Source organism: Anguilla rostrata, chromosome 15, assembly GCF_018555375.3.
Source record: "Anguilla rostrata isolate EN2019 chromosome 15, ASM1855537v3, whole genome shotgun sequence".
Lineage (NCBI taxonomy): Eukaryota > Metazoa > Chordata > Actinopteri > Anguilliformes > Anguillidae > Anguilla > Anguilla rostrata.
Window position 1 is genome coordinate 28775728 of NC_057947.1, and position 16626 is coordinate 28792353.

Sequence of the window (16626 nt, forward strand, 5' to 3'; positions counted from 1 at the left end):
TCGAAAACGTGACATTTGAGCAGCAGCTCAGCCTGAGGGAAGCGGTTAAATTTGTCTGTAGGTTCATCTGAGAAAAGTTGTTCTCGGGGGAGGAAGTGAGGGGGGGGGGTTGGGGAAGAGTTATTAAAAAAAGGAAACGGTGAAAGCGTGGTGTGTAATCATGATGCTAAATAAAAGTGACTGCATTTTTTCATCCTGCCCTTCGGGACGCGTTAATGTTGATTCAGTGGAGGGCCCGGAGGGGCTTTTATGAGGGAGGCCCACGGGAGGAGGTGCAGGGGAGATCTGGCACCCTCGCAGGAGCTGAGGTGGTGCGTGCACCCGGGTAAATCAGGAGGAAAGCCTTTCCCAAGCCTCCCCTCTGTGTTACAGGGGTGTGTTCCTGTGATCTGAAGCTTTCATGGAAATTCATCACTGAGTGATCACAGGGGCCCCCCTGCATGCCTTTGTGTGGTCTGTCTGTAACTGTCCGTCGCTGAAATGGGAAACTGTCACAATAAGGAGTTCTCTTCATTATTGTGACAGCAAAAAAGTGGGCGGGAAGGGAATCTGGTTCCGTCACAACAGCTGTTGAATCACAGAAGTGCTTTTTTTTGAGACGGGTACCAAACGGAATATACGCCAACTTGTATATGACCTGTCCAGTAACTGGTGGCCTTCTGTTGAGTTTGTGAATCCTAATTTCAGTTGTGGTCAAATTTGAGCATTGCAGTATTTGAAACTTCAAAAAGAGGTTCTGAATTCCTGGTACCCTTGGATCTGGAGTTTTCCAGCTGATATGCAGTAGATGCTGGCCAAATGAAAGGAAGGCTGCTGTTGATGCGGTATTTAGAGATAGCCAGTATCTGTAGCATTAATTGCTTGTGCTCAGACAAGTGTGCTACGTTCTGAGCAATCCATTTGAGCAATAAGGAAGTAGGTTTTTTAAGATAAGTGGATCATTTTTTTTGCATGTCTGTCCACTTCCCTTTACCTTGATAAGACTTGGATGTGCCTATGACTTCTGGCTCTACATGTTTGATTTGGGCCACGTAAGCAAGTCTTTATTCCGCCTTTTAAAGGGAGAGTTCCCATTTTATTCTACACCCAGTTTACTAGGATAGTTCAGACTGTTGTCTGGATCGGACCATTGATGTAAGCCATCATCAAGTTTCAACATCTGCATGTGTCACAGGAGGACCAGAGTACACTGCAGCACGGTAAGGGTTGAATATCACACAGAAAATTGATTTTATATATTCATAGCTCATTGCAGTCAAGGTTAAAGCAGTAGATTTTACTATCAGAGGGGCATTGCAAGTTCAACGGATATGGTCAGTTTCTCAGTGCATGCTGGTCAGTCAATTTTTTTGCAGTATCATTGTAAAATTTACAGAGGTGATATGTGAAATTATATTATATTTACATCATTTTCATTCAGCTCTTGTTTGGAAAAGTTCCATCAACCAGTAGCAGAAAAAAAGTAGCATCAAACAAATTTAATAAAGCAAGTTGTACACTTTATGCATATCATTGCACTCAGCCAGTTATAGACTGTTACCTAAAGTGCATAAAATGCATGGAGCCTTATGGAAAGTGCTACCAAAAACACTTAGCTTTTGATGTGCTTGTGACTCACCTTCTCAGCTGCTAATTTCAGTAACTCTTATTTAGGTTTAATCTGTTATTGGTGTACCTGTGTAGCAAGGTCTGCACTGTTTTCTTTTTTTTCTTCTTTCCTATAATCTTGTTGAATGTGCACATTGCTGTTTGATGTAATGGACTGCAAGTGCATTTCATTGACATTGATTGAAAGTGTTTTGGATTGATTGGGGCCAGTGAAAATATGCCAGTTTAGCATAAAGTATAGTTCAGTGAAGTTTATACTGAAATTTGCTGACTGATTTTTCCCTGCTCTAACGCTGGTTTTTCTGTGGCAGACTGAAATTCGCAGCGGAGATGTCGCAGCGTGTAGACGTGGGTCATTACAGCGAGGTCGAGGGACCCGTGGTGCCGTAGGGGTTGTTGTCTATCCAGTTCCTCTCCTCCCTGTTCTCCCTGGTGAGCAGCGCGCCGTAGGTCTCCAGGATCAGGAGGTCGGCGGGGAGCTCCTCTGCCTGCCGGGCCGTGTCCAGGCCCTGCATGGTGATGCTCCTGCTGGCCCTCTCGCCACCCACCAGGCACCACCTGTCCTGGTCCTCCTCCGTGACCCGCACGGTCTCCTTCCTGCTGCTCGGGCTCCGCGAGAGCTTGTGGGCGTAGTAGTCGCTCACTATGCACCCCTGGTGGTGCCTCATGCTCTTCACCTTCTCCACAAAGCGACTCACCTTTACGGCCAGCTCGGGTCCTCCGGTCCCCGCGGCCGGGGGCTCCTCCTCGCTCCGGACTCCCTCCGCCTCTTCCCCCCCGGAGGTCTGTGCGGCAGGGTCGTCTGGGTGCTCGTGTCTTGGGCTGAGATCTTGTGAGCGTTTGCTGGTCGCTTCAAAGCGAGCTTTCGCGGCTGAGGTTCGCCGGTCGTCTCTGACTGCCTCTCTTTCAGTTTCCCCAGACAACTCACCCATTGGCTGGGGTTTGCCCGGGGGTTCTTTGCTGTCCTGGAAGGCCACCGCTGCGGTTATGGGACGCGACTTAGCGGGTCTCTTTAGGAGTGGCAGGGCAGGTGAGCTGAGGCGTTGAGATGGGGGAAAGGCTACCCTTCGAAATGACGGTTGGCTCGATTGCGATCTGGTCCTTTCCGCTTGAATACCTCCCTCCGGCTGCGGGGATTTGCACTTCGTGTTCCGGCTGAGGACGGTCCGGGGGGGTCCGCAGGCAGACATGGAGCGGTACCCCCCTGGTACTGCAGGGGTGCGTGGCCCAGAACTCCCCAAACCATGCCCGTGGGCCGTCCCAGTGAGTTGACTCACGCTCCTCTCTCTGTCATTTCTGGGCGTGGCGTTGAAAGGGAAGTTTTCCGCTGCCAGTCTCCAGATTAGCTCCTCGTCGCTGGTCATCCTGGCCCAGGCCTGCGCAGATCTGCGCAGCTTGGTCTGGAAGCGGCTGTACAGGATTCTTTGGTCCAGGCAGAAGGACAGCTCCACCTGCCTCTTCATGGATTCCAGGGAGCTCAGACGTCTCTTCAGCATGGCCTCCTCCCTCCAGTGGAAGCTGATGATTCTCTGGGACTTTTCCGAGTCTTTGTTCTTTTCCATCTATACTCAACGCTGGCCACTCAGCTTGCACCCTTTAGATGGAACACACAGACCTTTTTTTTCAGTAAATCCAGAACCTTGGAATTCTCTGAGTGAAATGTTTACCCTTCATTCGTCTGCACAGTGGCTGTTTGCTGTTGTCAGACTGGTCTGAAGCTCCACCCGGACACATTGTTTGTTGTCAAGCGCAGAGAGTGGAGTGCTTGGTGACTAGAAGTCCTGTCACTTTTGATAGGACGGCTCATAACAATGGCTTCCTGCAACTTAACTGTTTAGTGCACAGTTCTGATGGTGGCAGGGCACAGCTTTTCTCTGCCTGCGTTTTATCTGTGTTTTAGCTGTGCATGGCTTTGAACACGCAGTGTAGCAGCAAATGCAGGTTTCTAATGGCAGCAACTGAAAACAAATGTGTAACTAATAATCCAGCACTAGCACCAGTTTGTGCTTTGTTATCGACATTACAGTCTATATCTTGTGCACCATATACTGGTGATTCCAGTAGTATACACAAAGACTCTTTAAGAATGGGGGGTTCCAGTGATACTGGTATGAAATCATAATTGGAAAACAGGCAAAGTATGCAGTGATATTTATTTTGTCTTTAGCATACTTAAAAACGCCAATAAATGAAATTACATTCCACACATTTAAATAAATGCAGGTTTAGTTACTGTTGGACCAGTCCTCAGGTAATCTGCCGTGGTTAAGATGAATGTGTGCATTTACTTTGCATCAGTAGATCACATTCGGACGGATTCATACACTACTATGAAATAATGCAGAAAGGTTTTTTTTCTGAGCTGACCTGAGAATTATTGATATCAGGTTACAGAACTATATCCTCAATTTATGATGCATCGATCTGAAGTGCTACTGTATAATTCATAATCCACAGAATCTTGTCTGCCAGGGTTTTCTTTTCGTTAAAAAAACATTTGTTCTATTCTTTTTTTTTTTTTTTTTTTATCTTCTCTTTCCACAGATCTCTAATGGAGACCAATGGAGGGGTTCTGTGATACCTCCTGTTAAATGTCAAGGCAGCTTTCATTGTCTTCAAACCATTTTTTATGTGGACAGATTTTGCCATTAACCTTTATGAACTAAAACAGATATGCCCTTCCTCAGTAAGGTCCATCAAGTTCATACTTCCTCAATAAAATATGAAATAATCGATTATTTAATCGGTAAGAATAGACCTGCATACTGCACATATTTACACTTTCATGTTGACGGGATTAAAGAGGCTAAAATTAACCTCAGTAATATTAAATTAAATACACAAGGATGTAACTCAATGGAATGGTTTTCTGTATGACAGAGGCTTGCAAATACCCATAAAAGTGAGTCCAGCTGGCCACAGAACGCACAAGCATTTCCAAACCATCACCCATTTAAATATTAGGTTTGAGGTTTGACATTTGATGCACTGTTAACAGTTTAAAATGCCTAATAACCATGAGTACTGCATATTTAGATATTATCATTTTGTCACCCAGGTGATGTACAATTTGCAAATAATTGTGCATATAAACAGTTTGAAAAAGTAACTACTTTGTACAGATATGTTTCACATCTTACAAGAAGGGAGAAATATTTTCTTGACCAGTTCAGTTTCTGTATAAAACGCACGATCGGTGACGCCGTGCACGTGAGCTACTTGTCCTTCTTGTCCTCGACAACTTCCGAGAGTTCCTCCGGCCTCAGGGTCTTCACCCTGTTCTCCATGTTCGTGATCCTCTGCTTGATCTTGCTCTGGCTGGCCGTGTACTCCGCCATCAGCCGGGCGAACTTGGTCTGCATGACCTCCAGGTGGGACTCCAGCCGGCCGATCTTCTCCTCCATGTCCTTGGGGTCGGCTCCGGCGTTGGCCACCGCCTCGTCGATCAGGTTGTCCTTCATCAGGATGGCCTTCCCTTTTTCCTCCAGGGCCTTCTTGGCCTCGGGGTACTCGGTCAGGGCCTCCATCAGGTCGTCCTTGGAGAGGGCGAAGAGGTCGGAGTACCCCACGCTTCGGATGTTGGCCGTCCTCCTGTTGCCGGCTTTGCTCCCTTTGATCCCCAGGATGCTGATCTCCCCGAAGTAGGCGCCGTCGCTCAGCACCACGAACTGCGTGACCCCGTCGTCCGCCACCACCGCCAGCTTCCCCTCTTTGATGATGTACATCTCTCGGCCGATGTCGCCCTTCTTGCAGATGTAGTCGCCGGGGCTGAAGACCTGAGGCTGCAGCTTGAGCACCAGCTCGATCAGGAGCCCCGCCTCGCAGTCCTGGAAGATGCGCACCTTCTTCAGCGTGTCCAGGTGGACGTTGATGGCGATCTCGGCCTTCAGCTTGTCCGGTAGGTTCTTCAGCACTTCTTTCTCGTCGCAGGTCTTCTTGTTCGTCCAGAGGTAGTCGAACCACTTGATGACCCGGGCCTCCAGGTCCTTGGTGACCTTACGGAACTGCATGTACTGCTTGATGGAGTCGATCTTGGCCTGGAAGTCGGCGCGGGACGCGTTCATGTTGGAGATCATGGCGCCGACGTTACCGACGATGGTGGCGAAGATGAGCACGCCGATGAGGAAGTCGCAGACGACAAACAGGTACTCGACGTCCTTGACCGGTGGGGGCGTCTCTCCGATGGTGGTGAGGGTGAGCGTGGACCAGTACAGGCAGTAAATGTACTTGCGGGACAGTCGACCAAACTCTGGGTGACTGATGTTGGGGTACACCCAGGAGTCTGAGCCAAAGCCAATGGTCTTGGAGATGGCAAAAAATATGCAGGCATTCCAATGGATGATGACCAGGATGTAAAGGACAAGGTTGCTGATTCGGAAAATGTTGGGGTAGTTGGTTCTGGTCTCTGTGCGGTCAAAGAACTCAAAGAGGCGTCCAATTTTGAATAGACGGTTGAACCTCAACTCAGGGTTGTTGAGCCCCACTTTTAACATAAATATGTCAGTTGGAAATATGGAGAAAAGATCAAACTTGAACTGATTAGTTTTCATGTAGTTTTCTCTTAATTTCTTTGGGTCTTTTACAAGCAGTCCTTGTTCCAAGAATCCTATTTAAAAAACACAAATTTAGATTTTTTGGTACCTTCATCGTAGATTCATCTTACAAAATAAGAATTTTTTATATTTTGAAATGTTAAGGTATTTAATTAATTTTATTTTTAACTGAATATAGTGGTATCACATAGACATAACTGTAGTATGTGTATTTATAAGCGACTGGTCAAGAAGAACACATTTTACAGATATCAGTGTCATTGTTTAGGTTACTCTTTTAATCCACGCAACAAACACAGAAAATAAACATTTACTGTTAAAAAATGCTGTTTAATGACAGCAGGTGCCTCACCTGTTCGCGATCTTACAAAAGTGTCGATGATGTAGATGATATCCGAGGAGTAGTCCAGCGTCAGCCACAGCTTGGTGAAGCTCTCCTGAAGCTCATTAAAGCAGGCCCTAGGAGTTGATCAGAATTATATGAATCATCTGGATGAAGCTCATTAAAGCAGGGCTTATAGGAGTTGATCAGAATGACATGAATTATCTGAATGAAGCTTATTAAAGCAGGCCCTATGAGTTGATCAGAATTATATGAATCATCAGGATGAAGCTTGATAAAGCAGGCCTTATAGGAGTTGATCAGAATTATATGAATCATCAGGATGAAGCTTCATTAAGCTGGGCTTATGGGAGTTGATCAGAATGACACAAATCATCAGAATGATGCTTATTAAAGCAGGCTTATAGGAGTTGATCAGAATGACACGAATCACCAGGACAAATGCAGCTCAAATGACACCTGAAGTGGTTCTGTGCTCAATGAGAGAAGTACTGTCAATATAATGTTTAGAATTGTGTATGAATGTTGTAAAATTCCTCATTTTATATGTATTTCACATAACATTGCTGTACAAAGTTGCTTTGGAGTTACTTAAGGTCTATTTTTTTTGTTTGAGACCACAAACCCCAGAATGCCCCAAGGATGTAACACAATGGAATGGTTTTCTGTATGACAGAGGCTTGCAAATACCCATAAAAGTGAGTCCAGCTGGCCACAGAACGCACAAGCATTTCCAAACCATCACCCATTTAAATATTAGGTTTGAGGTTTGACATTGTAAAGCCAGAACATTGTCAGACACTTCGGTACATATCTAAATTATCCTTCATGGCACACAAAAACTGACTGCATGGGCCAATCAAAAATAAACAATAAATCTAAAATTGTATTTTTTTTAAAACACAGAAAGTGAGCTATTCTTTTAAGCCAAATGCTGTAGAGCATGTATACAGACCTGGTCACGAGCATCATCAGGTTGTAAAAGGCAGGAGCAGCGATTATTGTAAGCCATCTGTAGTACAGGTCTGTCGCTGGGTCCATGATCCAGAAGTCTTTTCTGAAAAATAGGCACCAGTCGTTCACTGCATTACATTAACTTAGCAGACGCTCTTTCTCCTGTGGGACCTGCAATGTGAAATTACCCCTTCGATCGATACTTGCGTAAGGTCTTTCCGATTCCCAGTAGCCTTCAGATATTACAGTAAGTGCGCAGTATTCATAACAGAGCATAACGTGGGCTTATGTGACAGTAAATAGATTCTGAGACGTAAATCTATACTGTCTACTGTGCCTGTGGGCACTAGTCTACCACTGACCTGGGTCAAATACGTATTTGACCCAGGCCTAGTCTACCACTGACCACCCATGACACGGTACTTACGGAGGGTCCTCCTTCTTTTTGTCATCTTTCTTTTCATCTTTTTTATCATCCTTCTTGCCGTCTTTTTTATCGTCCTTCTTTTCTTCTTTCTTGTCATCTTTTTTCTCATCTTTCTTTTCTTCTTTTTTCTCATCTTTCTTGTCTTTTATTTCATCTTTCTTGTCCTCTTTTTTGCTAAACATAATATTTTCATATTTGTTCAGCCAGGCAGTAAATGAAGGATTAACTAATTCTATGGGGCTCTCATGAATATGCTATGGTTGGTCTCTAAAGATCAGACTAAGTGATTGTTCTTATGAGTGACTTCAGCAAAGGCACTATCAGGATGGCTACCACAAACCTCTAGAGGAAAGGATTTGGGGTGCATTGTGCAAATAAAGGAGCTTTAATGAGCTGTGAGCAACTGTTAAATATCATTCATTACTTTCAAATAAAATATTTTCTTTGGCACACAACTTCACACTAGAGTCTCATAAAAAGTTTGCCTGTTTAACAGTACATGTTATGGCCACCAGGGGGCAGAACAATATGCCAGACTTCTCAGTGTCCAGTTATTTAGGTGGCGTGCTCACACATTGCATTTAATGTTCCTGTCCCCAAAAGCAACAGCATTGTGAATTTAACTGATATAGCATTAGCAATATTACCATTATTTAAACAAATAAAAAAACGATTAGCATTGCATGCCTTAAGTAGCAGCATTACCTGAATAAAATAATGAAAGGTGTGTACATATTGAGTGTGTACACGGACCGAAAGCAAGCGTGACTGTGCCTGACTTTCTTCTCATATTTCTTCTTATTCAGAGCATCTTTGCTAACTAAAAGAGTATATGGATTTTATGGTATACAATAAATAGAATTGAATGTTGAAGTTGATAGCAATCACCGCTAACGAGCTAATGGTGCGATTTTTCTTTAGTTGTTATTTGTTATGTTTCTGAGCAGAGTGTTTATTTCGTTAAATTCCACATTAGTTTAAAAAGCTAACCCCTTTGGCACTCAAAAAATCGGAAACTGTTTAGCTGCTTAAAATGAAGGTAATGTAGTAATAAAATCAGGAAACAAATAAAACAGTCTAGCAGAGGGACTAGAGTATCTACAAAAGCTACTCTACGTCTACCGCTGGTAACTTACTCATCGGTGTTGTTACAGTTGTTGAGATTGAGAATAGCCTGTGGCCAAGGACTGACACGACTTGGGAAAAAACTGTAAACAAATACATTAAGTCAGTTTCTACAATGATCTTAATAATTTTACCATTTACTGCCAACAAATTACATATATTTTAACCTGGTGTTTTATAATTCGAGAGACAATGCTTCTTAATTTCAACGCCAAATAATCTCGTTTCGCTTTTGAATTGTTTATGTTTATCTTGATTTAATTGAGAAATTAAATGATTAATTTAATTTTTAATTTCTATCGCATTTTCATCTGTGACAGAGCGAGAGAGACAGAGAGGGGGGAGGGCGTGCGGTGACGGATTTTCCCAGAATGCTCTGCGCCGTGGCTGTCCAGCGCCTGCTCTGCACTGGGCTCACGGGTTCACGGGCCCTTGAAGGGGGGGGGGGTCTGCGGGGACTCACTTCCTCCGGCGGGGCTGGTCGGGGTGTCCCAGGGAAGACTGGGCGTTGCTGTCCCGGCTGGACAGGTCCTTCAGCTCGGGGCCCCGGAAGCGCTCCAGGAAGGAGTCGGGCCGCTCTGTCTCCTGGTGTAGCCGGTGGGAGGCCCAGTTCCTCAGCATCAGGATGAAGTGGGAGAGCCTGGGAGAGGAGAGGCAGGGTGAAGCACTGAGACACTGAGCGCAGCACAGCACAGCACTGAGACACGAGCGCAGCGCAGCACAGCACGGCAAAGCACAGCACAGCACAGCGCTTCTCTGGAATGACACAAACTTTTTGCACCTTTGTTTCTGAGAGTGTTCATAGTGCCTGGGATAGTGCAGTTTGCGGTATGTGTGACATGGGAGTGATGGTGGAGTCGGTTGGGGTGGGGTATGTGGACATTGGGGGTGATGGTGGAGGAGGAGTGGGGGTATTGTGACATTGTGGGTGATGTTGGAGTGGAGTGGGCTATGTAACATTGGGGTGATGGTGGAGGGATGGGGGTATGTGTGACATTGGGGTGACTGTGAGTGGACTGGGGCGTATGTGTAACATTGTGGGATGATGTGGAGTGGGTTGGGCGTGGGGTAGGTGACATGGGGTGATGTGGAGGGCAGTGGGGTATGTGTAACATTGTGGGGTGATGTGTGGAGTGGAAGTGGGGCTATGTGTAACATTGTGGTGATTGTGGAGTGGAGTGGGGTATGTGACATTGGGGTGATGTGGAGTGGAGTGGGGGGTATGTGTAACATTGTGGGGTGATGTGTGGAGTGGGTTGGTGGGGGTATGTGTGACATGGGGGGGTGATGTGTGGAGTGGAGTGGGGGGTATGTGTGACATGGGGGGGGTGATGTGTGGAGTGGGTTGGGGGTGGGGGTATGTGTGACATGGGGGGGTGATGTGTGGAGTGGGGGGGTATGTGTGACATGGGGGGGTGATGTGTGGAGTGGAGTGGGATGTGGGTGGTATGTTTGTGCGTGGTATGGGGGGTGTGACCTGCTGACCTGGCCATGGCTCCTGCACCGGTAAAAGAACTCCTACGGGACTCTGCCAGTATGCTGGTGACCGTGGAAACGGCCCCCTGGCGCTCAGAGGACGTTTCGTCACACAGAGAGTGGGACCTGGGAGAGAGAGAGAGACCGAGAGAGACCGAGAGAGACCGAGAGAGACAGAGAGAGACCGAGAGAGACAGAGAGAGACAGAGAGAGAGAGAGAGAAACATTAACAGTGTGCATGTGACTGATCTAATGTCAGTGCATTGTCCTGAACACAAAAACATGATTCAGTGCAAGAACATAGTTGTCATTTTCAGTATAGTGAATTTCATTAAATTGATACTCATTATTGCTTCTCTTTTGTTTTATCTTATCGCTTTGAGGCCATACAGAATGCTTGCCTCTTCTAAAAAACATATTTAGATCAGCTGATGGGCCCAAAGACAGTCCTTGCTCACTCTAATCATCCCAAAATCAATCAAGATCAAACTGAATCTTGATCTTTTGAGTTTATGATGTTCCTGTCAGGCTGCTGACGGTTAGAGGAAGTTGCTGAATGCAGACTGATTGGGCTAGCGTAGCTTTGCCATTTATCACATAGACACACGCTGAGAATCGGTCACAGGACATAGTACCAGTCCTCACATGGGGTGGGGGGTGGGGGTGAGAATGGAAAAACCTTCATGGGCCCTTTTACCCAAGAGATGATGCCCCCCACCACCCCCCCCCCCCAAGTCCAGGATCACAATTCCTCATCCTCGAAAGGACCCAAATTGCGGTGGGGGGGTCTGCATAGTACCACATGTCCTGCTGACATGTCCTCCATGACATTACCCATCAGTGTTGATCATCATGGAAGGAAAAGAGCTCATATCTGATATCAATGGCAAATACTGCACTTGACAGAAGTTTCTGTTCCTCTGGATGGGCTCATCCGGTCCAAAGAGTACACAATGTGTACTTGTGATTTAGCGTCTTTGGACCAGCCTGAGTGTATGCTACCCCACCACGTGTGGATGAGATGTTATCATTCTGTAGTGGGGCTCTCAGCTCTGAAGAAAATGGAGTTCAATCATGCTACAGTCATCAAGAATAACACGACTACAACAAGTATATGCAAGTATAACTGAAAAAAATCTCAAAAAAAAAAAATTGCTCATTTCTTGCTGTTTTTATTTATTTATTGAAAACAGTCTTTCAGAAATGTTTTGGGATGCTACAGTGAGGCCCAAGCGGGTGTGACGTTGCAGAAGGGCTTGTGGGCGTCACCGAACCCGTCTGACCTGCTGCCGCCATTCTCCAGCCGTTCCAGGTCGTCCTCGCCGGGGAGGACGGACAGCCGTTGCTGGGCGGAGCAGGACCGCTCGGTGCAGATTTTCGCCATCCTCGGGCCTGCCGCCGGTTACATCCAGAGGCTGAGAAGGCTGCCGCCAACAGGAGAAACGGTGTCAGTGCAAAATGTGCGTCACTTAGCAACAGCGTTCTCCACGCTGATCTGCTCCTGTCATTATTTAGGAATAGCTGACTGTTAACCCTTTTTCTTTTTCTAATTTCTAATTGAAGTGAGTAAACTGAATCATAACCCTTTGAAAAGCAGGTCTTTTTAGAATGTTTAAAAAAAATATATATATATATATATATATATATATATATATATATATATATATTATAAGTCAGTATTCTAGAACTCTTTTGCTTTCAATCACCAGTCGTGATCGTTACGTCAGCATTAGAACGTTCAGTCAAGAACATTCTAATCACATATTTGTAATCTTGCACCTTGAAGGATTAGCGTTTTATGTTACCCATTTATATTGGTGTCCTTTTTCAGTAGCAGGTGAGGCGAAGAAGCCAGAGCATGAATGCAGTGTCATAACCAGGGTTATGCACGCATGTAACACTATTCACAGTGACTTAAAATTCATGTATTTCCTTGTGGCCGTGAAAAGTGTCTTTCTGCTTTTTCCCCAGGACCAGATATCACAGAAAAATGTGGGGTTGTCGAGTCGACTTGATGTCCTTTTGGGTCCTTAAGAGGTAAGAAGTGGACAGGTGGTGTGGGGGGTGGGGGGTGGGGGGATTGTGGGGTGGAGGGAAGTGTTGTTAATACAGCTTGCTGCTTGCATGTAATTCTGTGATAAGACGGCACTGTTCGATAATCCCCTCTCTCAGGTTCTGGTTTTTACAATTCTTGTAATCAGTCTATCAAATGTGAACCTCAGAAATCCTGATGAATTAGGCTATGTCCACGATATGCAAAGATTACGGTGACTTGATGGAGTTTTAGAAAAACCAATTTCCAAACTGACAAAGCCACTGTCTGAGAGCAGCAGCTAAAAATATATCCTGATCTTCGACAAGATCAGCCCTCAGTGTCTGAAAGATCACCCTGGTTTTAAAATAACCCGGCCTTGACTATGTCTAGAGGTCACTGTCCAACAAAATATATATTTAACAATATTTTGTATGACTAATTATATGATAGAATATAAATATTTCTTTTTCACTTTCCATTTTAGAAGATTGAGCAGTTTGTAGTGAATTCACAGGGTTGTTCTTTTCAAGGTGATTTTTATGGTACAAAGATTTTTTTTCATTTTTGTTCATTTATTTTACATGAAAATTAGGTTGTTTTTTTTCTTCCATGTAGTGGTTTGTAGCACCATAGATTGAAAAGAGATTAGTGTTATAAGATTCATTTTGTTCATAGCAACCACAGAAGAGACACAGTACTACATGGAACAAGAGTGAAACACACTCTGGTCATTCGCTGACACCAATGCATGGCCAACATAAATGAGTTCTCTTCATATTTTACTTTTTAATTCAAATGTGAAATAATGGTGTAACTTTAAATACTGGTAAATATGTCATTGCAATCACCATTCCATGGGAATGTTCAAGCTCTACAGTAAACATCACAAGATGTGTCTGTTTATCAATGCCACGATATCTTCCTTATTCCATATTTTACATATCATATACTGCATTTAATCTCTATAAGTATATAATTAACAGCTAAGATGCTGCCTTTCCAGTGTTTTCTTGTGTTCCTTTTATCATAATGAGTTGTTTTATTTAAGTTAAATTTAGTTTCTGGATGTCAAATTGTGTCAGGAAAGGACTACAGACCGCCTGGGAAGTTTTGGGCAAAGCACAAAGCTAAGAAAGACATTTTTTTAACATAGTTTCAGAAAAGAATATGACATTTCAATAACATTACACCAAATCAACCCTTTTTAAAGGGAAAAATCTGTTGGTGGAGATATACAGAGGCAATGTGGAAAATATATGCATATCTGCTCCACAGGTGTGTAGCAATAGAACAAAAACAGCTTTGCGAATATTTTATATTTAATGTGGTGAACCAATTTAAGACAGCACGCTTAGTACCATAACTAAGGATGTCAAGGAGCTATAACTCTGTGCAAATGAACACAAGTTGGTTTGAGCTATGCTGTTCAGAACAGTGACACAAGCAATGACAACTTAAAAGCAGCCGAAAATGTCTCCTATCAGTATAATTTTTAATATTTCAAGCCATGGAAAATAAATTATTGCTCTTATGTCATGTGGAATACATTTATGTGTTAGTTCAAAATAATCTAAAAGTTCTTTTGAATTTTATAAATTAAACTTTAAATTAAAGTTGGTTTGATTTACTAAAGTGCATTTTTTGAGTTTATTTTGTTTGGTTTTTATGAAAGCAGTTGGTTTTAGTTTTGAGTGAATGTGGCTTGTCCCGAGATCTATCTGTGCAGTAATTCACTCACATGATTCAATTTACTCACAGATTTCAATTAGAAGCCTACATGGACAGTAGCCACTCTCTCTACCAGTTACGCTGGACAACCGGTGAAATAAACCTGAAACCGATAACAACAGATTCAGTAAAGGGACTCGGTGGCTGGATCCTCAGTGGACACAAATAGGCTAAAGCCTATTATTGTGGTAGCCATGACGATCTTAAGATGTTAGAGAAAAAACTGAGGCATGTAACCTTGATAAGATATAGCCTATTTAATTCAGCTAAACACTCGGTTCTTGCCAAAGAAAAACACAAAGCTTTCGCCCAAGCCCGTTACCCGGAAATGACCATATCTATATGAAGTGCTGATTAATTGGTTTAAGAAGGTAATCAATTGATTTAGTGCGTTCTGTGTTACCTAAATGAACCGTTAATTGACACGGCCAAGAGAATACGCGTTGGGCGCCTGAAATTGGCTATTCATATTATTGGACTAAGTCAATAAATAACGTAACCTTTAATACCATTGTGGAGCGGATCTTAATTCGAATCAGTTAGAAAAGTTCGGCTTCTTCTATCACCATGAATTAATGTTTTTGGTTATCGTTTTTTTTTTTTTTTTTTAAGAAACATTGTCATAGATTTTGTGTGGATTTTAGCTATAAACTATCAGTCAGTAGATATACTATAAACAACCATTAAATTTAGGGCCTACTAATTCAATAAAATAAATCGGGAATAAAAATAAAGATTATTTTGTATATTAATGTATTAGTTGCGAAGCGCAATGAGAACTTGAGAGAACTTGATTACACGTGTAACAAAGCTGTGTTAGTGTTCTTCAGAATGTTATAAAAAAGCAAATGCAAAACAGAACAAAAGAAAACGAAACAAAAGGATGTCCATTGGTATCAACTGTCTCCCATTCATTAAATATTTGTTGAAATATTTGCAATTCCAAGTTTATCTGAAAAGAAAATACATGATGTAGGCATACATGCGTTTCAACTATTCATCGTGCTTTATTTGCACCAGAACTGCTTGGAATGGATAGCCTTAGTTAGTGTTAATTTACCAAATCTATAGGCAGTGAGTGTGTAAACTACACAGCCTAGCTGCAGCAACAGGCAATCCCCCCATCCCGCCTCAGAAGAAATCCCCCCAAAAGGTCAACATACTATACCCGAATTCACAGCTGAATGTAGATCTTTGAAAGCCACAGACCCGTCCGCGCAAATTCACTCAGCAAATAATCCCTCGCAATTTGATGTTAAATAATCCAGTTTTTTAAAAACAAACGTAATCCTGCGTTTTGTTCTCCCATCTTGCTTTTTAACCTGTTATTTCCATTTCCATTGTTGTTCCCACTTTTGCGGTACTCTGACGCCAACGACGACTTTCTGAGTTGATATGAGAACTCCAACGGACTTGTTTCAGGACCAGGGATTACGGACAGCTCCGTTGACAGGCGGACATCACAAAGCGCCAGCTCTCTCTCTCTCTCTCTCTCCCCACTCTGACAGCAAAGTCTCAAACGTCACGAACCTCCTATAAATATCGATCAGCGTGAACTTGGCCTCTGAAACCAAGATTACGTTACGTTCCCCTTTCTCTGGCCTCTTACAGTATATTGATCACGATATATATCACGATAATGGTTGTTTTTGTCTCAGCTGCAAATAAAAACCCATTTATTGTGGAGTCTTTTCCATGGGAATCAGACAGATTATTGAATAATGACAATTATCTTGCTAGTTATGACACCAGTTGTTTAAGAACCAACCAAATTACTTTGCTTTAAATCCAGAAGTAACAAGGGGGATGTTTAAACTCCACAAGTGTCATTGTGATCTCATAGCTATGTGAAAATATCACTAATGCCCTGAGTCACTCAGCTCAACGACACATTAGCTTTGTTCTGAAAGTATGAGTACCGCATCTGAATATGTATGAGGAGTGCTATGAATACGATAGACACTTCAGCCGCTGGTGGCAAAGAAGACCACATCCAACAGGGACTCGAATGCAAGAGTGACCGCACATGCACTGCAAGAAAAACAAGGGCTTAATACGCAAAGTACAGTGTGTGCTATATGTGTGATCCAAAATTAATAAATGGATTATAGAAAACCAAAAAAAAAAAAAAAAAAAAGAAGCCTGTTCAGTTGGGTTTACCCCAGAGACTGTAAAAAATATGGACAAAGCTACTGTGACGTCACCCATTGCCTCTCCGTGGGTCTGTAAAACACGTTTTGAAGCTCAATGGCGGGCGCGGCCATGTTCTCGATTTGGAGCCAAAACCATAGAGTTAAGCGGTCTTGTGATTTTTACAATGTGATTGACAGTCCGGTGCGGAAAAGCCCATCAACCTGAACGAACGATTGCAGAACGA

General features: G+C 43.5%; 1 protein-coding gene across 3 annotated transcripts; it reads right to left on the bottom strand.

Moving 5' to 3' along the window:
- Nucleotides 1-3744: 3744 nt before the first annotated feature.
- On the bottom strand, nucleotides 3745-15743 carry LOC135240358 (cyclic nucleotide-gated channel cone photoreceptor subunit alpha-like). 3 transcript variants are annotated; one of them, XM_064309734.1, is made up of 9 exons: nucleotides 15418-15743; nucleotides 11770-11910; nucleotides 10496-10612; nucleotides 9474-9650; nucleotides 9022-9093; nucleotides 7886-8059; nucleotides 7460-7561; nucleotides 6514-6620; nucleotides 3745-6214 (listed from the first exon to the last, which is right to left on the bottom strand). In XM_064309734.1, exons 2-9 carry the CDS (start codon nucleotides 11868-11870, stop codon nucleotides 4824-4826), a joined length of 2241 nt encoding a protein of 746 aa, XP_064165804.1. In that variant the 5' UTR covers nucleotides 11871-11910; nucleotides 15418-15743; the 3' UTR covers nucleotides 3745-4823. The 3 variants fall into 3 exon arrangements, with proteins under 3 accessions (XP_064165804.1, XP_064165805.1, XP_064165806.1); XM_064309735.1 differs by having other exon boundaries at nucleotides 9022-9081; nucleotides 15418-15742; XM_064309736.1 differs by lacking the exons at nucleotides 7886-8059; nucleotides 9022-9093 and having other exon boundaries at nucleotides 15418-15742.
- Nucleotides 15744-16626: the final 883 nt, after the last annotated feature.